This window comes from Diadema antillarum, unplaced genomic scaffold, assembly GCF_040938485.1.
Source record: "Diadema antillarum isolate AM-2024a unplaced genomic scaffold, OU_Dant_1.0 seq00000809_RagTag, whole genome shotgun sequence".
Classification (NCBI taxonomy): domain Eukaryota; kingdom Metazoa; phylum Echinodermata; class Echinoidea; order Diadematoida; family Diadematidae; genus Diadema; species Diadema antillarum.
Genome location: NW_027271689.1, coordinates 390,728 through 413,805, shown reverse-complemented (window position 1 = coordinate 413,805; position 23,078 = coordinate 390,728). Strand labels below are relative to the sequence as shown.

At 37.7% G+C, this 23,078-nt stretch overlaps 1 protein-coding gene across 1 annotated transcript; it reads left to right on the top strand.

Annotated features, from left to right (window-relative positions):
* The first annotated feature begins 687 nt into the window (after positions 1-687).
* On the top strand, positions 688-14,111 carry LOC139739631 (uncharacterized). Its single transcript, XM_071650242.1, has 11 exons — positions 688-761; positions 2,135-2,259; positions 2,698-2,993; positions 4,169-4,265; positions 4,635-4,772; positions 5,710-5,997; positions 6,766-7,020; positions 9,040-9,266; positions 9,720-9,838; positions 13,056-13,160; positions 14,039-14,111. Exons 1-11 carry the CDS (start codon positions 748-750, stop codon positions 14,109-14,111), a joined length of 1,737 nt encoding a protein of 578 aa, XP_071506343.1. The 5' UTR covers positions 688-747.
* Positions 14,112-23,078: the final 8,967 nt, after the last annotated feature.

Here is a 23,078-nt window from a genome sequence, read left to right as displayed (position 1 = left end):
CTATTGTGTTCTTATATATGGGGCAGATCCAGTTTGGCACATACACTTATATATTGTGTGGCGGCATCGAACATGGATCAAAGGTAATAAGACCGTTGCCACTCCATATCTCTTGAACCTCCTTCCTCCCACAAGGAATTTGCTTGATCATACAATCTTCAAAACAATGACACGAAATCTACAAGGAAGACTTATAATATCCTTCACCCCAAATTCTTTTTGGAGATTTACCGATTTAAGAAAGATAGGGTCATATTTGCTCTACATGCATTTTGTATGTTCAAACCTAATGATAAGTTGTAAGGCGATTGGAGGATAGAGTTACACAGCAACAACCAAATCATAACAGATAAAGAAATTTCAGACCAACATTTTACGGAATGACCCCTAGGCCTACTATCTAAACAGGTTGGTAACTACTCAGTTCAATGTATGTCTGGCCATTAGGTTGCGAATGAGATCAACCCCAAACTAATTTGCTCTTTTGCTGAACCGAGAGGTCTTGTACGTCACGCAACGAGAGGGTTGACGTCAATGTGATATCGTAGCGCAAGCCCATGGTGCTGCGCGTATCTGCATTGGAAGAAACATACGAAAGGAGCGTACGAAGCATCGCTTACGCGCTGCATCAGTGCACAAAAATCATCTGCCCGAAGATGTAGCTTACTTACCGTCAAGATGGGAGATTTTGACTTTGACGAGAATGAATGGGAAACGTCAAAAAGATGTCAATCTCTCAAAACAGCAATGGATTCATACAGGTAAGTCAAGATATTATTGATTCTTAGGTGTAGTTTCTGTATTCACTTAGTCGGATGGGCAGTTAGTTTCTTGTTTGCTGTTATTTGCCATCAGCTGGTTAATGAGACTATTTTGGCGAGTGTGAATACATCAGTCCGATGTGCTAACATCTGTGTTAGTTAATGGAAGTTTTGCTTTCAGAGGGAATTTTACCCTGTCTCCCTTGTAGTAGTGCTATAATAACACAGAAAAACCTCAAAAAATATTTCATGATATTGTTTTGTTCTGAAGTCATTCCCAGCCTATGTTCTTTTAAACTTCATGGTACTGAACTCGGCTCAGTGGGTGATGACCTGAGTCATGGTCACACACACAATGCCAAATCTGAAATGCTATTATGGGTGATTTCAATCAAGTTCGGTGCTAACGGTTACGGTTAGTGCTACTATCTCAGTACTAGCAACCCTTCGTAGTTCACCCCAGGTGATTAGCAATAGTCAGCAAACAGTATCAACCAGGCACACACTGTGCCGTACGCTTGAATGAATGAATGGGGGTAGTCTGAGAAATTTTAACTAGATTGTCTAGATATTTTACGCAGAGCCTCTCCCTACTAGCTAGCTGGACATTAACGTCTAGTCTCTAGGCCCAGTGCTCTAGATTTTCTAGCTTGACCATATTAATTTTAGTAAATATAATATTAATCCTAGAATCTAGGGACCAGATAGCATGAAAACAACAGAAGTCACAACAGGTGATATTTCTTCATTATTTTGGTTTAAAAAAACACAAACAAAAATACATTTAATGTGGACAAGGCCAGTCCAGTCTTGATACAGTACAAGGCAGGCTGCAATTGACTCATTGTGCATTATGGTAGAACTTGGTCACTGATGAGCATGAAGTCAGTGATATAAACTCGACAATAGAGCCAGTCAATTTATGCATTTCATGGGATTTTTGTGCACCATGTGTAGTACATCAAGTTATAAATATTTGTCATGTTTGAAGCCATGTACTACTTTGTAATTGAAAGCTGCAAAGCAGATTTCTGTGACAATCATATTGGTCAACTGTATGAAACAGATGAATCTTATGATGTTCTCTTTTGTACTGCAAGTTAATGCAGAGTTTTGTTTCTATACACACATTCCTATGCAAACGTTTAATAGCATTTTACCTATAGATGGATACCCATGGATGATTCTGAACGCAGGCTTTAAGCCTCTATCTTGAGATCCAGATTTAGTCCTTCTTGAAGTAGCCTGGGTCATGGCCACATTTTGAGGCATAGTGTACATCCCAGTGCCCAATACAAGAGCTTTATGACTGTTTAGTCCCACTCTTTGTCTAATCCTTAAGCAAATTATTATTATTATTATTTTGTCCTCAGTTACAGACTGACACATGACTTGAGTCTGGACAGCTTTCAGAGTGAGGACATTTTCATTTTGGAGCGCCCGGAGAGAGGGTCTCCTACAGGTTCTGTCTTCAGCAACGATTCCTTCACATTATGTAGTAAGTTGTGGTTGACAGTGACGATGTCTCATTCTTGCCACTATGTTGTATTTTTAGCAGTTGCAGTCTGAAAGGAAAGAAAACAGCATTACTCTCTATACACAGTCACTTAATTTGGTTAGCATATAGCTACATGTTTGTTGATTGATCTTCCAGATGAAAATTGCATAGCTAAAGATTGACCAGACATGTAAGAGGAACTGGGATATAAAACAAGGGAAATGCTGCTAATGTAGTTACTTTTCTTTCCTTCTGTCAATTTACAATGTTACACATGATTGTTCAATTTGTCATTGATAAAAACAGAAACACAAAAAGTCATGCAGTTCAATATACAGTGCCTTCTATATGTTATCCCAGAAATTTATCTAACAACTGACCGACTATAAATTTTATGAGTGTTCACTGTAGATCTTTATGCCTTATGCCATGTCTTAGATAAGCCAAGACGGTTAGGCTCAACTTCCAGCTCCAAAGATGGCTCCCAGGCAGAGAAACTTCGAGATGACATGATTGAGCTTGACATTTCAGAAGACATCAAGTCTCATCCACTGAGTCAGGAGGATGCAGGGGATGAGGCTCGAAAGCTGCTGGCCATCTTGGATGAAAGGAGGACAAAACTGAGGGATGGGGAGCGGGTAGAGGACCAGGAGCCGCTGGATGACAGAGACAAAGAGAAAGGCTCTGTCAGTAAGACAAAGGACTCATCAACAAGGAGGAGAAGGAGTCTAAAGGTAAGTCACAGTATGCACTATGAGCAAGGTGAAATATGCACAAAGGTGCACTTCTGTCAGCAAAAGTCCACAGCCCAAATTTGAAATATAAATTATGATTTGTTTTGCACGGTTGCTAAGGAAACGGTGAATGCTTGTAAGCAAGCAACCCCAGGACTTGATGTCTGTATGTCCCTTTTGAGGTACTGGGCAATGAGAATAAAGTGCCTTGCCTGGGAGCACAACCACTGCAGCCAGGAAGCTTGAACCACAGACCTTGTAATGGATAGATAGTCTGATAGACCAACCACAACACTTCTGAAGGCAAGCCCTGTTTTCATCTCCTTCCTCTACTTGTTCTTAGGGGAAAGATCATGATGGTCTGTTCTCTCAGTGAGTGACTCAAATGACTAAGAATACCTGTACACATTGTTACTTGCTGTGTGCCATTTTAAATGACAATTTCTTCCATGTAAATGCCTAGAATTTCCTGACATTGATATTTGCATGCAATGACAATGGACAGAGTTACATGATGTTTGAATACTGATATCTAAATTGTAATTCCCTTTCATATCACTTTCACAATTTGTAAGTAAAAGTACTGTAGACATGTGAGTCAAATCACTAAGTGCAGCATACATCAGTGTGATAATTGCAAAATAAAAGCAACACTCCCGGCTGTGATATTTCATTCTTTTGCTGTTTAAAAGTACTTGTTCAGAAGTATGCTGTGCTGTTTGTTTGTTTTTAAATGTAAGATTGTAATTACTCTGTAAAAATCAGTATTTCACTGCTAACAATGACTTGGCAGTGTGGTTACTTTTGTTGTTGTGGTACAAGTTAAATTGTTTTTTGTTGAAGAGAAAAATATATGAAAGACATCAAGAACAATGTTACAGGTGTTTAGGTGCTGGTAGTGATTGCTTACTATAATCATTCAGCTAATGAAAGTGTCATGGCAAGGAAGGCACATTTTTCTGTTATCAATTTTGACTCTCATATTCAGTGTGGTTTGTAATCCAACACTTATGGTTTGTTAAAGATTGCACATGAAACATGAGATTTGGTTGATATTTGTATGGACATGTAGAATAAAGGAATGATTTTTTTTTTTTTGGTGTGTGTGTGTGTGTGTTTGTGTATTCATACAATAGATGCATTTGTTTGTTTGTTTGTTTTTTGGTCATTTTTAGGAAAATGAGCATAGTCCAAGTCAGAAGTCTTCTGAAAGGAGAAAAAAATCCAGGAGAAAAGGAAGGAAACTTCCACAAATGCCAACTCAGCGACCAGGTAAGAGTGATTGAGAGAATGTATTCAGACCTTAAACTGACTACTGATAAAGATCATGATAATGATTTATCATTTCACTATTTAAATCAAAAACTGTTCTTTTGTTCTTGTTGCACAGGAATGTGAATAATTTTGATTCCAAAGTGGTAATGGATCATTATAGCTTGACTGATGTGAAAAACCCCAAAGAAGTATGGGAGTATTAAAAAAAAGTCTTTAGCCTTGACAAAGTATATAATATTGATGAATTGTTGTATGACTGTAACTGAATCCCACTTCTTCATACTACCATGCAATGTTTTGAGGATATAATTACTTACTCCATGTCTTGATCATGCTGTGATGGGATATTTATGTGTGGTCCTGCAGCCAATCTCCAAGCAGAATTGATGGCAGCGGAACAGAAGCCTCTTTCATCACCCACCGAAGATTCACAGTCACCCACAGACAACTGCCAGCCCCAGTCATCTACATCTCCTGCTACCACGCCTGAAACTCCCCTCACAGGTAGGCATCCTTTTCACTAGATTCTTGGTCCTTAATGAATTCTTTGTACTGGTAATAATGCAGGTCTCTTTAGCATCAATCCTTCTTATTCTTTAGTTAGTTTATTGTTTGTTTGTTTTTCCAAAAAAAAATCTGTAAATACACTTATTTATTTTCATTCTGTTGATGTGCAAAGCTTTCTTAATTGTACTTCATTGCCTTCTGACCATGTCATGCCCCACCCCCAACTCTAACTTTATACAAAATGTGATACTATTACAGAATACTGTTAGAATTAGCATCTTACATGTAGAATGGCAATGCTTTTATAGTTTTGCCTTATGACCTTCTGATTATGTCACACAAGTGAGACATTTAAAAAAATAAAATGTTAAAAAAAAATCATGATCAGAGGGCAGTTAAGAAGACATAAAAATAAAGTTTAGATTGTAACAATTTGTAACTAGAAAAGCACTCGGAGAGCACAGACCTCCGCCAAGCCAGCAACTCATTTCCTTCCTTCATGCATGCAATTTCCCAAAATAGAAGCCTTTTGTTTACGTCATTGCACGGTGCCTTGCCCGAGCAGAGCACGCGCTTTACTGCACGTATTATGAGATTCATTACACACAGCTTGAACCTCAAGTTCGTTGACCTTATATGCCAAAAGATGAAAAATCCTTCAAAAATCCATAAAAATTCCCGGATCGCTACCAAAATTGAATGAGGTGTTCCTTGTGTCAATATCAACTTTTTATGTAAGTTTCATTTTAATCCGTACACAACTTTTTGAGCTATTTTGCAAACAGACAAACCAACGCCGATGATCACTTAACCTTCTCCCCCCTTGGTGGAGGTAATAAAGTGGAGTGTATAAAGCTATTGGTGCAGCTACAATGCTTGGTAATGAGCATACCCATAATGCCTTTGTGTTACCCCTGCCAATATCTCCTCACAGTACTACCGTCATCCCAGCCAGCCAGACCCAACCATCTTGGCGTCCATACCTCCTCGGCTCCTCCGCCATCACATTCCCACCTTCTCCAGCCCGTCTTGCCACACGAGGAAGTACCAGCCAATACGGTGAACCGAGTCAGTCCTCACTACACCCCCTTCCTCTCAAATACCAACCTACTGCTCCAGGAGGACTCCAGTCCAGAGAGCCACCCAAAGCGCAGGATGTTCTCCATTAAACACCGAACCCCGCCCATCAAGAAACCACCTACTCAGAACGACGATCCATCAGGTGAGTCACCTTGCCTAGCAAAACCATTGGGATGCACTTTTTCTCTCGTGTTCAAAACTTTGATGCAACTTTGCTAAGTTATCCCATCAGAATAATCACTTCACAGACCTATATTTTTGTATTGTTCTAGTTGGGTTTGTTCTGTCTTACACTGCCTGCTTAAGTATCAACCCATGCTGTTTGCATAGTTGTTTAGTAATGATTTTACTGGCGGCTAGCGTTAGAAAACAAAGTTCTTGGGAGCAGCAGTTTTCTTTTGTTATGTCGAAATTTCATTATAGGCAAACAGTAAAGTATATAATAAAGATATACAGACAGTGATTTTGGGACCTGAACTTTTACTTTGTTGTAACATGTTTTGTTACAACAGTGTTCATTATAATGGGAGTGCACTGAAATTATCAATGACATGTGTTACAAGTCATGCACTATTCCCCTCCACAGGGGCTGCAGAACCGGGGGAAGGGTGGGGCACTTTTTTAGCCTGTCCAAAGAAAAGAAAGAAAGACAAAATTGAAAAAAAAAATCAGGGAGGGCTAACCACTAATCATCCCTCAGCCCCCCCCCCCCCTCAAAAAAAAAAAAAAAAAAAATTCTGCAGCCACTGCTACAAAGTTGTAACATGATATGATAGCACGAACATATAGCAGATATCAAACATATTAGTTGTAGATTTGCAAGTTGCTGAGCAGTTTATATGTCAGAAAAGTGTGTTGAGTCACAGAACAGTGCACTGATTTTAAAGCTTGTCTACAATGTCTTGCATAGATGAGGACAAGCCAAGCTTCCAGCCTGTCACTCTGGTTATTGATGGTGAACTGAAGATGCAATCCCACAAAGCTCTCTACCGGTTCTTCCCTCGCCATGACGATGAACTCCTACTGGATGTGGGTGATCCCATCTATGTAGAGGTCAAAGGTGACGACCTGTGGTATGAGGGCATCAACCTGAGAACAGGTGATGAGGGGTGCTTCCCAAACAGATATGTGCGGGAATTTACAGCTGATGTGGATACAGAGCCAGGTGAGTTATCAGTCTCATGAAAAGCCTTGTAAAACCTCCAGTTGATTGTAAAAACGTTAAATTAGGAACCGAGGATCCAAAACGTCTTTTTTTTTTTCACACAGAGGTTGTGTGTTTACTTTCGGTAACTATTGCGAGGAACGCTTGCTATTTCTTTGCAGACACTTCACTCTAGACTCCAATGCTATGCCAAAAGTCCAGCAAGTCTGGGTGCTGTGTTGATATAAATAATCCAGTGAATTTTTGCATGTGAGTGAGCACAGGACACATCCTCTATAGGTTCATGACAGACTATAGATTTCCTGTTCAATGAGACATACAAATGTGTCGGCCTCTCAGAAGAGTGGTAGCCATATCTGAGCCAAATATTGATACAGTACCAGAGGAGGTAATCATCAGATATTGAGTTAATGCAGCAGTGAGCCGCTTACTGCTCTGATTTAAACAAAAATGGTGGCCCTTATAGACATGCAGCCAATTTGATTTTATTATTGTAATTAAGTGTAATATGTCTCCTGCACTCTTATGAATGCAAAAATCATAGCATACTAATTGTGTCTCAGAAATAGGTATGAGTATGCAAATTATTGCATAGATCTAACTTCTCTGAGTTAGATCAAAGTAATAGTATTAATACCATACATTTATTAGGCACTTACCAAATTCAGATGTTTCTGATCGCATGATTTACTGGAAAATTAAGATTTAACCCAAAATAATACAAAAATACAAAAATATTAAAAACCTTATGTAAGTCATACATTAGATACAGTGTATAAATACAATAAATGAATACTAAAAATCAAAGTCAGTGTGCACCTCCATCGACCAACACACAGCTGGGCTATTCCAGAGGACTATCTATTAAAAAGATAAGTTTTCAGCATCGGAATTGCTTTGCAACTGAGCAGGAAATTGTCACTGGCACCTATAGGCATGTTACCTATGGGCATGTTTGTTTTTAAATCTATTGAGATAAGCATCGGAAATGTACAGAGTATTCATGTAATCCTTATATAAATGTGCTTGCGAGCACATCCGCCTGACGGCAAACCTGCTATTTGACAATAGTAAATATTTTGTCAGTACATTCAATACAAAAAAAAAAAAAAAAAATGAAATGGATGCTTCCCACAATACAAGTATTTAAAGTGATGACCCATTCTGGTCACCTGGTATAAGCATGTTCATTTTTTGTTTGAACTAGACTGCTGAATTGTCGATAAATTGTTATGTCGGGCAAGTTTTTGCATCATGTCGCTTTAAAAATGAGTGAAAGGCCTAACGACAGAGAAAAAAGTAAGGTCATTTGTACCAATTTTCACATTAGCCAACTCTGAACTAAATTATACAAAAATGCATGCAATTCTGAGACAGAAAAGGAACTGAACTTGATAGCAGAAACTCTAATTTTTTAAATCAAAGTCACTCCTCGACTCAGTATAGAACAAAGAAGTGTGAATTCAGGCCATGAATGCAGACATTCTTGTGTACATTTTAGGAACCTGGTATACCCACTCCCTGAAAGGAACGGGTTAAAGGGATTGTATAGTTTTGGTTGAGACCTAATTTCAGGTTTCTAACATTTTTTGGTGAGATAATGAGAAACCTCTTATCAAATATGAAAGAGCATGTAATTCTCTGAGGAATTCAACGTTTATTTGATGAAAATTGTTTTTGAAATGGCCGAGATATCCAAAAAAGAGCGATTCTAATAAAGTGTGGGACCCACACTTTATTATGATCACTTTGTTTTACTTTGTTTTTGGATGTTTCAGTCATTCCAAACCCGATTTTCATCCAATAGACTTTGAATTCCTCTTTAAATGGTATGCTCTGTACTATATCATAAGTGTTTTCTTGGTATCTCGCAAAAAGTTAAAAGCCTAATTGTCATCTCCACCAATACTGTACCATCCCTTTAACTATTCAATTTTAGTGACAATTTCAGTACCGGTAAGTAACTTTGTGACAGACAGATGCATTGTATTAATAGGTGATCAACTTATTCCCACATAGGAGTTCATGGAAGGAGAGTTCACATGAATCGATTCAGACTCAACTTTCTTGGCTCCATCGAAACGTCATTTCACCGCGGCAACGAGGTGCTGTGCCGAGCCATGCAGAAGGTCGTCACAGCACGGAGGATGACCCCTGAACTTCGACCCCCAACAAAGTGCATCCTAGAGATCAGTGATAATGGTGTGCGGATGGTGGACCAATCAAAGTCGCCTAGGAGTGAGGAGGTGAAGAGACCAACATGTAGACTCTCTAGTCTGATATGGAGTGATTTGTTGATGCAGCAATTAATTGTTCAGTTTGATATGATGAGGAATGTCTCAACCTGTTACCTAAAGTTGATAGAAAAAGATGGTGCACATTAGTAATATGCAATGTTCTTCTTATCGCTGATTATGGTAAACCCAGAGATATGAAGAAGTGAGTTATCACATGATTTTATAAGTTATGCAAGTTAATGTTTTGCTTGCATCAACATTGCAATGTATCTATCCACAGATCTGAGCAGTGTGTGTAAGTGTGAATGGATAACATCAAAATTAATCCCCAAAATAAAAGTTTGGCACAAAGAGAAGAAGAATAATGGAGGCAGTCTTAATTAAAGCCTGTGCAGTGCTATAGTCTTCTCATTTGCAGTCAACAATAATTTCATGTTTTATTTTGTGTTCTCTGAATTCTAGAAGAAGGATTCTGTCAGGAAAAAAGTGGAGAAATTTCTGAGTGGAAAGAACCGTGGACTCAACTACTACTTCTCACTGAAGAACATCTCATACTGTGGGTTCCACCCCTCCAGCCCAAAGTGAGTTTGTACCTGTTACAACGATCTGTTCATTGATAATACAATTATCGATTCTATTGCGAACAAACAGCACGTGATAGGAGTTTTTATGGACCTGAGCAAGGCCTTTGATACAATAGACCATGGAATTTTATTAAAAAAGCTACATAATTATGGCATAAGAGGAATAGTTCTTTCCTGGTTCCGAGATTATTTATCCCAACGTCAGCAATACGTAGCATTTCATTCAAGTACCTCGTTTAAGTCATATATTACTTGCGGTGTACCACAGGGATCCATTTTAGGACCTCTACTTTTTCTTATATATATTAACGATATTATAAATTCCTCAACCCTTCTCACCTATGTATTATTCGCGGACGATACCAGTGTCTTCTACTCTCACAACTGTTTAAACACACTAGTGGATATACTTAATTCTGAGCTTGCAAAAATTTCTACATGGTTTAAATGCAATAAATTATCACTAAATATAGATAAAACGTGTTTCATAAACTTCAATACTTCACATTTGCAACCGATAATGCCTAATAACATTATTATTGATGGTATGCCCATTATTGGAAAAAAATCAACCAAGTTCTTAGGGGTAACCCTTGACTCCAATTTAAATTGGAATAACCACATTGATAATATAACCACATTAATATTTAAAGTCATTGGAATACTTCGGAGATTAAAATATTTTGTAACGGAAAAAGTACTCACTATGTTATACAATGCATTAATCTTACCGTATATTAATTATTGTAATGTTGTCTGGGGAAACTGTAATAAAACCAAAGTAAATGTTATTTTTCTTTTACAGAAAAAGGCAATAAGAATATGTACTAACTCACATTATTTAGAACATACTGATCCATTATTCCTTAGACTAAAAGTTCTTAAAGTTGACGATATACACAAATTTCAAACAGCAATATTTATGTTCAAATACACGCAAAATCTACTCCCACTCTTCCACAACGCATTTTCCCTTAACAGGGATGTCCATGCTTACCCCACGCGCCATCGTAATGATTTCCATTTGAATAACCCTAAACTTCTATTAGCTCAAAAATCAATTCGGCATAACGGGCCTGATATTTGGAATTCACTCCCTCTCCACATAAAACAGTGCACATCTCTCTATTCCTTTAAGGCAAATACAAAGAAATATTTCTTGGCACAATATCATACGGTACAGTAATCATTAAACATGTACCTCTTATACTCAACAACAAGGCAATATTTTGGTCCACCCCCTTTTCCCTTTCTTTTACTTTGCTGCTTGACCCTTCGCCCATATTATAACATATTCAATCATTTTCCGAGAAGTGCTGACCATCAACACTTTCGCGCTTCATCACCTGCACACGCACTCACAGGCACCACTCCTGTTTACCAAGTAATTGTATAAAACTGGATTTACACGCATTTTAACATGGCCCATCCGTATTAGTGTTCAAGTACTACAATAAAAAATGGTAATTTAACTCTGGCTGTCCGTCTGTTCAAGCACGGCTTATAACGGCGGCCCTCTGCATTATATGTATATATTATATATTGTACTGTGAATCAAGTCATTATTGGCCATATAAACATTTTGTATGTTATTTAACGTTTCATTTGTCTTTATATACAAAATATGACTTACTATGTAATATGTCAATAATTTTCAGAATTGTATTTGTGTAATTGAACCTGCCTTTGTTATTTTTGTATTCTGAAAGAAAATATGAAATGCAGAAAATAAAATCTTTTCAAACAAAATGGAACTATTGCTGAAAGTGTTGTGGTCATTATGTACACAGGGCTCGACACTTTGGTAGGCTGCTGGGGCCACTAATGTATTTAAATTTCAAATCTTGTGACGTGAAAAAAAAAGAGTATCCTCCCCAAATAAAAGAAAACATGAACAGAACAATCCACTTTAAATCTTAATTGCCTGATTGGGCCACCAAAAGATGAACCTGTTTTTGGAAATTTTGTGGCCTAGCATCAATATTTAGTGGCCCATGGCGACTGGGCCACTGTTGGTATCAAGCCATGATACTCATGGAGTATTGTCAGGTACCAACAAATTCAAGTGTTCTCAATGAGGACTGTAGAGATACAAGGCATTGATAGATAGATGGCAGTATAAGGTATTAACCAAAAAGAGAATGCTAGTTACTTTGATTTGAGTTCCTGTTTGCTTCGTGATGTGAAGGAGTTAGGTCTTTTGCACCTCAATAAGTGCATACAGTTTACATTCTCTCAATTATTTTTGACACCTCCAAGAAAACTAAGATTTAGAGAGGAAAGTGGTCAGTTTGTAAGGAGTAAAGAGAAAAGCAAGTGACATAATTAAAGAATATTGTTGTTTTGAAGATAAGCCCAGCATGATTGAAAAACAGCATAATGTAATCTAGGTTATTCAAGCAGTACTTAGATATCTATAAAGATTGACTGAGTAACCAAGGCAAAAAGCATAACAGTTACTATGAATGATATTGACTGGTATATCGGTTAACTTCTGTAGCTTGTCAGAGTGGTTGTGCAGAACATATTCATGTTAACTTCTGTAGCTTGTCTGAGTCCCATATCACATCATGTTTGCTGTGTTAATAATGTGATAGTGGCTGTATTAACAGCATAGAAAACTGCACTGATGCAGTAACCAATATTAGAACATAGTTATTTTGCCTTTATCAGAAAGTATATGCACACAAGTAATCAACGCGTGAGAATGGTAATTTTTTGAATTGTAACTACTCAGTTGCGCAGTAACTCATATTACGGATCACTAGAAAGATTGCTAGTGAGATGCTCAGACTCATTGCAAGACGTGTGCTAAACTGCAATGTGTGTTGTCGTTATAGTTTTATGGACTGCAATTACTCAAATATTTTGTAAGCATTTGGCAGCCTGCAAAAGCTCAGGTTTGCATTACTGAACAATAAAAAAAAATGTATGAAGTCATGAATGCCAAATCAAATAGTGATTCTACTAAATGATTTTTTGTCAAAGGATGTCAGAAATTATTTGGCCCCAACTCATGCAGTCTTTTCGGGTTTTCCATTAAATGCAATCCAAGATGCTATGAATATAAAGAAAAAAAGAAGAAGCAAAACTCTCCAGGTGTGTGATTGTGTTGCAAGGTTGTCATTTTTTGTTGTTGTTGAGTTGTGATCAGTGATAACTTTTGTATGATAGGACTCAAATTTGAATTCACTCATGCCTGCTCCTTCACCAGATATTTTGGCTTCATCACCAAACATCCAAGTGACGGGAGGTTTGCCTGCCATGTGTTTATAACTGAGAATGGACAGACTGCCCAGCCTTTGGCTGAGGCTATGGGGTGAGTACAGCTTGATCAACTTTAATCTTTCTATGCCAAGCAGTGGGGGGTTATCAACTTCTTTGGTTTCAAACTCATTGAAAGACTTACAAAAGGCATCGAAATATTGTAAAGCAAGATACTCTCATGGCATTAAATTTTCATGAATTGCCACAGGCATTCCTTGCATATAGTGTAGGCAAGAACTTTTGCGTGGATTTTATTATCGCAAATCTTTGCTCTCATGAAAATTTGCGGATTTTAAAAATGCACCCAAATATTTCTGTTTTTACAGTATTGGATACCATGAGTTTTATGATGTTATTGATAGATATTGCTAAAGGTCAGTTGAACATAGGATTGAAGGATAGAAGTATGTAGATGGAAACCCTGATGTATTAAATCTGTGAGGAAATGAGAACTATATGGCTATGGATATCAGAGGCTTGTAAGATGTACTTGAAATTCAAAGTTATGGTCACATGGCCAAAGGACGTCTTACAGTGTATTTGGTTCAAACTAGAACAAAAATGTAATGCATATATGGGATAGTTTCACTAAACTATGTTATGAGTGGCTGGAACTCATGGCACTTAGTAGCTAGGAAAACAAGTCAGTCACAACATGTGATTTTCATCTCCTATCAACCTGAGATGAAATAGCTACATCCAAGCCATCCTTTTCTGCCTTGATTAGACAAATGGATAACCGTCTTCTACCCAGTAATGACTGCCCTCAGAGGAAATGTTTGTCAATTTGCAAGATTTTTTTGTGTTCTTTTTTACTCCACACATTCATCTTCACTTTATTTCTCTAATCTTGCCCTGAAGTTCTTTAATTCTTTTTACAAATGTTTGCATGTTGCTTGTCTTTTCTCCTTACAATGATGATACCAACAGAGCTGCTTTCAAGAGATTCTATGCTGAGTTCTTAGACTACACCAACCCAACAGAAGATATCTACCTAGAGTAGCTTCCCTTCAGTGGGCGGAGTAGCCCCTCCTAGAGTGGGTAGAGTAGCCCCCTCCCTGTACAGTGGGCAGAGTAGCACCCCTTCTTGAGGTGGAGCATCCCACTCGAGGGTAGAGGCTTGATCCCTATCATGCGCACAGACTGCACTTCAACGAGCACCTGAACAGTAAGGTTGAACCACTCTCTATCAAAGATGACTTCTCTTCTATTTCTCCAAGAGTTCTGTAGAGCTGAAAATTACAGGGTGTGTAGATATAAAAAAGATGGCAAAAAAAAAAAAAAAACTGTAGAAAGAAAGGAAAAATTAAATCACAAAGTGCTAGGCAATTGTAAAAAGCCTGTACAAGTAAGACGCCTGTACAAACTTCATTGACTAACTCAATATGTCACATCTCAAGTCATGAATGCAACTCTAAGGATCTTTACTTGGCAAGGTATCCAGCTAATGGTTTATGCTTCTACTGGATTCCAAGCTTGTGTCATATGCTGTCATTAGAATCTAGCAATTAATGAAATTATTTCATTTGTGTCTCTGGCTAATTCTCAAGATTATCTGCAGCTCAACCACTGCATATTTAAGTTTCTTAAAGGCACATTGTTCGTGTAGTAGACCTACCGCTTTTGTTCTTATAAGTTATTATTGAATGGTGCTGTGTGTATTGGTTCATAACGTTTTACCTTATTTGTGTGCTACTATGTGCTATGTGTGGCCTGCTTGCTGCAAGGTACATTGTAAAACCAGCCATCGTGCATGACATATTCTGTGTTTTCACAAACTTCATTAAGACGGGTAACGAAAACTATCCATTACAAGTTACAAACCTCTGTACTGTGAAAGCAGATTCTACATTGTAATTTTTCTTCTTGGTAGTATCTAGAATAGAAGAATCACTTTGTACATGCTCTAGCTGATGTATGAAAATTCTTTACTTCTGCAAACCTTGCACAGTAATATCTATACAAGAGATGTGTGAAGACATGCAAGTACATGGTATATACGTCAATGTTGGACAAATGTGAAGGTATATTTATCTATCTTGGTAAAGAATCCCAAGAGTAGAAATGAAGACCTAAGAAGCGTCATATCTATTATTAGGTTGTCATTAGCTCTAAAGTTGACCCAGAAAAGGAAGCCCTTTTGTGCTTGATGTGCTATAGCCCATTATGCTAAAAGACTTGCAACAGGGTACAGTATTGAAAAGGCTGTAAGAGTATATGAAAAGGCAAAATATGAGAATGATGTATGAAGGTATAACAGTATTCAGTCACCTGATCAGGTTTCCACCTCTTATATTGCCTTCCCAATTCACTTTGGACTTCAATTGATGAGATATGATTAGATGATATCGAGATTTATTTTACCTCTGGCATTTATTTGTTCATTTAATTTTTGTCAGGATTTTTCCTTACAGTAAAATTTAACATCAACACGATACCTATGTCAAGTTAGAAAGTCAGAATTGTTTGCAGAAAGATGTTGCTCCAATAGGAATGTAAAACATCATTTTGTCATTGGTACACTGTAGGTGCTCGTATGTATGATATATGACCTGGGCTCTGCTGCATAAAAAGGAACAGTCAAATATAAGTCAGAAATCAAATGTAAGTCAGGTATCACCCAATCCAAATTGAGTATTCAGAGATTTATGTGTGATGTTCTGCCATATGTTTGATTTCATCTTTTATGCAACAGGGACCTGGTAACTTTGAATGCTGTTTCCAAGTTGTGCAATACTACTTTCCAACTCGCTTCTTGTCACAAAACACACACACACACACACACACAAAGAAAAAAAACTGACAGAGTTCAACAACTGGACACATTTTCAAAACTTTCAAATGCATGAGACGATTCCTATATAAAAATGGATTGATAGTAAAGGCTTGAGATTTTATGGAAGGCAGAAATGTGAAAGAATATTCAAGTTGAGGGAATTTTAGTGGTCCTTGAAACAGAGTCACAAAATCAAAATGAAATTTGATATTCAACTTCTGAGATGGTAAGATAGTTGGAGTACAGTTGATTTTTTTTGGACATGTTTTCGTCTTTTTATTTTCATGGAAATTGATGATGTGAGAGTGTCAATATACAGTGACATCTAATTTCCAGTTGTCATAAGATGCATGTTTACTAAAGGTGTTGTGTTTTTTTTGTGGACAGAAAGAACAGAAAAGTTTCAGCAAATGAAGATACGTACAGATAATAGAATGCATTGTAATGCAGCATCCAAGAGGGTATTTTTCTATTAATGTCATATCCTTGCATTAAAATCACACCTCTTTCCTGTATAGAGGTTATTTCCTCTTATGGGGGGGGGGGGGGTTGTTTTGTAAAGCTGTTCTTAAAGTTAGGAACAACTTAAGAACGACTGGCGATCAGTTCATGTGCTGAATTATTGGAATTCTGATACGTATAGCACATCTGAACTGATCACCAGTTGCTCTTAAAGGGAAGATAAACCCCAAGAGCAATGTGGATTGAGTGAAAGCAGCAACATTAGTAGAACACATCAGTGAAAGTTTGAAGAAAATCGGACAATCGATGCAAAAGTTATGAATTTTTAAAGTTTTGGTGTTGGAACCGCTGGATGAGGAGACTACTAGAGGTTATGACGTATGAGTGGACAAGAATACCAAGAAAATATAAAGAAAATACTATAAAAATCAATTTTTCATGAAAATTACAAATTCCATCAACTTGATATTGACATATGTTAAGGGTAGCAATTATTCCCCCTGCTTTCTGAAAGCGGTTGGTCCATTGCTCTTTCATAATTCTAGAAAAGTGAATTTTTGTCGAATTTCCTTTATATTTTCTTTGTATTGTTGTCCACTCATACGTCATATCCTCTAGTAGTCTCCTCATCCAGCGGTTCAAACACCAAAACTTTAAAAATTCATAACTTTTGCATCGACTGTCCGATTTTCCTCAAACTTTCACTAATGTGTTCTGCTAATGTTGCTGCTTTCACTCAATCCACATTGCTCTTTGGGTTTACCTTCCCTTTAAGTCATTCATAATTTTAAAGGACAAGTTCACCTTCATAGACATGTGGGTTGAGTGAAAGCAGCAATATTAGTAGAACACATCAGTGAGAGTTTGAGCAAAATCGAACAATCCGTTAAAAAGATATGAATTTTTGAAGTTTCTGCTCCGTCGTGGCTGAATGAAAAGACTACTATAGCTTGTGATGTCACATGAGTACAACGATATAAAGAAAGAATAAAGAAAATGCAACATTTTTCCATTTTTCTCGCATAACAAAAGAACACTCGACTTCTCTCTTTCTCTCTCAATCCTTATGTATATGAAGGTGGACTTGTCCTTTAAGAACAGCTTTATGAAACACCCCCAGGCTTTGTATTTTGTTTGTGATATATTATTCTGGCATGAAACATACACCAGTGTGAGGAATACATGCACTGAGTAATTGCTACTGTAGACATTCTGCTGCTTATATATATCTCTCTATAGTGTGTGCGTATTGGTTTGATATATTATTTATAGTACTTAATCTGTTTTCCGTCCATCAGTTTTGTTCCATTCCAACTTCAGCAGATGAGTTCTGTTTGTCAGACATTAACTCTATCACCTTGCATGTATTCAAGTATGGTTCTGAGAGATAAAATGTTATGTTTTGGTAGAAATCTATAGAATGCAAAGTTGTACAAGTATTTGTACAGATGACAAAAGGTACACCAGCTTTTGTTTTAGATGATCATGCAAAATTTGTAAGTTTAGTTTTATATTTTAGTGAAATCAAGAGATATTTGTATGAAACAGAATGCTAGCAGAAGGTGGCATCGTGAGAAGTACTCTGATGAAATCTGTGGAAATGTGAAATATTGGCCGAGTGTCCTTTGATACACAGTGACTATTTTGTGAGAGTTTGTCAGACATGACAGTACTGTCTATGTGATAGACATGGTCAGACATGGGAGTACTGAAAAGGTTAAACTGTACAAATTTTGTGATTAGTAGCGGATGAATCAAGCTAAAGTATCACTACTTCATGAAACCTTGCAAAGACCCACTTTTTGTCGAATGAAATTGATCAGGCTAGTCAAATCACACCATCTCTTCAGTATATATTTAGATTACATTTTGAAAATTTGCTCTGCTGAGAAGCAGAAAGGGTCTTAAAACCAGCAGTTTTCAGAAGTAAATTTTCTGCTGCAATTTGTTTTGATTTGACTTTGAGTACAATTCTTATTTCTGCGTATGGCAGCTGAATTATGTTCTGTAGCATTCCATATTCGTTTTATTAGTATGTTTTGCAAATTTTTTCTCCATAAATGAAATATATCATAATATTCATATTATGTATCATAATATTTCTTTTAGCATAACCACATTGTTTGCTGCAGATTGAGATCTCCCCAGCCAAAGCTTACAACTCCATATAGCCTTTACCTCAGCTTGCAACATGCAACATCAACTTGTGTATGTGATACAATGTACACAATTCCTGATCAGGAACTTGACAACCTCAAAAAGTTGCTTTTTAGCTGCATTTTTTGTTGCTCTGACAATCATAGTTTTTAGTAATAGATTATTGGATATGTAAGAAATAATTGGTAATTGAATATCAACAATGATTATAGTAGCTACATGGTCTAAAATGATCTTTTATTCTTGTCCATTTTGTGTGACTATGATCTAATAGATGAAAGTCATCAGTCACGTGATTAACTTGAAAAAAAAATATTGTAGGGAGAACAAAAGCTTTGTAGAAATTTTGTGAACTAATGTCAGTTGAAAATGGAAAAGAAGGGCAAAACAAGAATATTATTAGAACACTGACAGTTATGGAGCACACTTTGGCTGTCATGACTTTGATATTTTGATATTGTTTAATGATTGAAATCAAGCTCTCCTTCATGTGATGAGATGCATTCCAGCTATGTTTCCAACTTCCATTTGATTCTTTGAATGACATACCAAAAGTGACTCTGATATTTTGTTGGATAGAGAGTGAATGTATCCTACATCTTGCATGTTGCTCATGCTGCGTTTCCCATGGGAAGAGAGAGAGAGAGAGAAAGAGAGAGAGAGAGAGACCATTGGATGCACCCTGACATGTTTGTCTAAGTACTGCCACGTTTCCAATATTATGGCTAATTGCTGTTCGTTATGCCTTTTTAACAGCACACTCTCATCACATAGGGCCCACTCTAGGGTTTCTTATCCATTGCTTTCAACTTGGCATGGAAATGAAGGTGTATGTTTATGAAGGCATGATGATTAATTTATGTCAATGAAATATCTATTGCATGTAAAGATTTGTTCCTGTAGGAAATGTATTGGAAGAGGAGTTCATTGTTCACAAGTGTGATGGATCAAAGTGGAGGAAAAGATAAGAAGAAGATATGAATGTAATGTAACTTGTATGTACTTTTGAAAGTCTCTGGTACATGTATAATGTGTATTTACCACCACTGCCATCCCCAAGATACTGTAAACCCTTGTCAGTTTTGAGTATACGGGAGCCTTTATTTTCTACCTTGGTGAATTTATGGAGATGTATTGAGAAATGAATATTTTGAATGTGCATATTTGAAAAGGGTTTTTTTTTTCAAGCAATCGTATCGCATTGGTTTGTTTTGATATGCTACGGTAATGTTGATGGCATCTGTGGAAGTAAATATTGGATCAAGGTTCTGTCATTACTCAATGTTTCAAATGAAATCATTTTTAGAGAAAGTGTCTAAATTCTGCTTGGTACCAGGATATGTACACAATGGTTTCTTCTCAATGATCTGGTCAGAAAGAAGTAAATGCGTAATGTGAACTTTTTCTTTAATGGTCTATAATGTGCCCAGACTGAAATAAGGGGGTGAGGCTACTTCAGTGATGACACTTAAAATGTTTCACCTTTATGCAACTTCTGTGATTTTATCTTTCTTGTCACATCATAGGTTATGTTTCTTTTTTTAAATGTATTTTCATCTCGTGTGATGGAGTGTTCTGCTTACCAGCGGTTTTCCACCCTTATACCTGGTCGAATCATACAATAAGTATGACTGATTTTTTTTTCTTAATTCAGAGCTGTAAATTTGAAGTGAGTAAAGATAACAAAGGCTTTAATGTTAACATCATAGTATAATTTTGTTTTCAATTTTGGAAGCGGATCATACTGTTACAGCTATATTGTGCATTGCACCTGTCACTACGCTCTTGGTATATTGTTGATGCTTGCTCAATATTGGCTCAATATTATTATCCAAGTAATGGTTTATTCAAAGACTATAAATTTCCACAGGAGACTTTGTATCCTGTGCTTCCTCTAACACTAATTTCTTGCATCTGGATCCCAACGTTTCCAGATGTCATTTGGACTCCTCATACCGTACGAAATCGATTTATTGCATTTTTCATTATTAATGGTTCGACGAACGCCTTGATCCATTTCTCGTGTGCGTCCGTCCATGCTGAGCGTCCGCGGAAGATTGTCTCCAGAACGGGATCAACAAAAGAATGCATGAAAAGAAAGAGAAATTCTAATTTATGTATTGCAGTGTGTAAAATTCTTATACATGGATTCCCAAACTACCTGGGAATCGTGTGACCCCCAACGAAAGTCATGTAATTACCCTAAATATTGAAACAAAACGTTTTCGGCATTGGAGAGTGGATTGAGGCGCTATATCTACGTTGCTTCTTGAGGACAACCCATGGAGCATTAGAGAGCTATGTGGGTTGTTTTCATTTAATCCTTTATAGTATCAATAATTTCCATTGCTTTCATAATTCTGTCGTAATCATCCTTCATGTGATTTCTCATGCGAATAACTATATTATTGTCGTCAATGTTGAATTTTTAGTGCCCTCATCACCTCTGTATCTGTCGTAGTAGTTTCATAATGATCATTGTAGCCCCAATTCGCAAAACATTGATAGAGACTTTGACAAGGAATTATGCTCATTAGACAGCATAGCTACATTGTATCTTGTCAACAAGGACTATTACATGCATTTTATGTGAGGGTAATTGAGACAACAATTTTTTATTAGAATTATGTTTCATAACAGCCAGCAAGGTCATGCGTGAGGTAATGATGATGATCGTAGCTGTGAGATCGCCGCCTCTGTCTCGTATTACAGTCACACAATGATCGATTCTTTCGTGTAATCGTTCTCGTGGGCCCTGTCAAGTACATAGTGAAAGCCCGGATGTAAGTGTGCCATTGGACATTCAGTGTCTTCTACCGTTAGACTTTTGATTGGGTTAAAGTGATGTGAGCCTTACGAATCCACACAATATATCGTCTGTATCAGGTCAATAGGATTGCTTGCTACCGAAGCGAGCTCGCGGTTGAAGCTGTACCGCTTTGTGTTTAAGCCTTCTTTCATATGAATGAGTCGACACAATAATTAAATGTTTCTCAAATCATAATATATATATGTAATATCTTGGAAATGCTATTTATCTGCTCTCTGTATTGGTTGACTTGTAAATAGCTGTGCTACATTTTATGTGTGTGCATATAAGAAAATGGCTGTACAACTGCTGTTTGAATTTTTATTTTGGTTCAAAAGCTATTCTATTGCCCGTTGGAAGGCTTGTAGATATGACACTACAAATAGTAATATATCAATATGAAAACGACAAATCTAGCCGCGTTTAGTCGCAGTGTATTCGGCCTGAAGAATTTACCATGTACGTATACATGGATGTTCTAGTTAAAATTTGTGCGGCATTAAAAGAAAATGAATATTCAATCATTGACGAAGTAAATGCATTGTTAGTTTTGTGTCTTTTCGCATTTGCCTTGGACTTGTCTGCATGCTTGCCAATATAAAACACAGGGTGTGTTTCACAAAGAATTTAAGTTGATTTTAAAAGTAAAGAACAACTTAAAAGTCTGGTATGCTGTGAGTGTCTTCAATAATATTCTATGACTTCGTAGTGAAACGAAAATTTTGGAGACTTTTTAATGCTGCCATTAATATACAAAGTAAAATAATACACAAAAGACATTTGTCAATTTTGATAACAATTTGAAGTGGATTCTGAAAACCTTAAAAAAACTGAACAGAGAAACCAGGATATACCCTAAGTTCATGTTGATCTTAACTTATAAGATCAACTTAAATTCTTTGTGAAACACTCCCCAGGTCGTTAAAGGGAAACATGTTTTTGTTTTTTGTTTGTTTGTTGTTGTTTTTTCCCTTCTGTCTCTTCGTCATCTGTCTATCTCATTCCCCGATCTCACTCCCCGATCTCACTCCCCGATCTCACTCCCCGATCTCACTCCCCGATCTCACTCCCCAATCTCACTCCTCGATCTCACTCCCCGATCTCACTCCCCGATCTCACTCCCCGATCTCACTCCCCGATCTCACTCCTCGATCTCACTCCTCGATCTCACTCCTCGATCTCACTCCTCTATCTCACTCCCCGATCTCACTCCCTGATCTCACTCCTCGATCTCACTCCCCGATCTCACTCCCCGATCTCACTCCCCGATCTCACTCCCCGATCTCACTCCCCGATCTCACTCCTCGATCTCACTCCCCGATCTCACTCCCCGATCTCACTCCCCGATCTCACTCCCCGATCTCACTCCCCGATCTCACTCCCCGATCTCACTCCCCGATCTCACTCCTCGATCTCACTCCCCGATATCACTCCTCTATCTCACTCCCCGATCTCACTCCCCGATCTCACTCCCCGATCTCACTCCCCGATCTCACTCCCCGATCTCACTCCCCAATCTCACTCCTCGATCTCACTCCCCGATCTCACTCCCCGATCTCACTCCCCGATCTCACTCCACGATCTCACTCCCCGATCTCACTCCCCGATCTCACTCCTCGATCTCACTCCCCGATCTCACTCCCCGATCTCACTCCCCGATCTCACTCCCCGATCTCACTCCCCGATCTCACTCCCCGATCTCACTCCCCGATCTCACTCCTCGATCTCACTCCCCGATATCACTCCTCTATCTCACTCCCCGATCT

Coding starts and splice junctions, on each gene's coding strand:
- LOC139739631 (XM_071650242.1), top strand. Junction 4,773..5,709: donor GCCTGAAACTCCCCTCACAG/GTAGGCATCCTT, acceptor ATCTCCTCACAG/TACTACCGTCATCCCAGCCA. Junction 5,998..6,765: donor TCAGAACGACGATCCATCAG/GTGAGTCACCTT, acceptor TGTCTTGCATAG/ATGAGGACAAGCCAAGCTTC.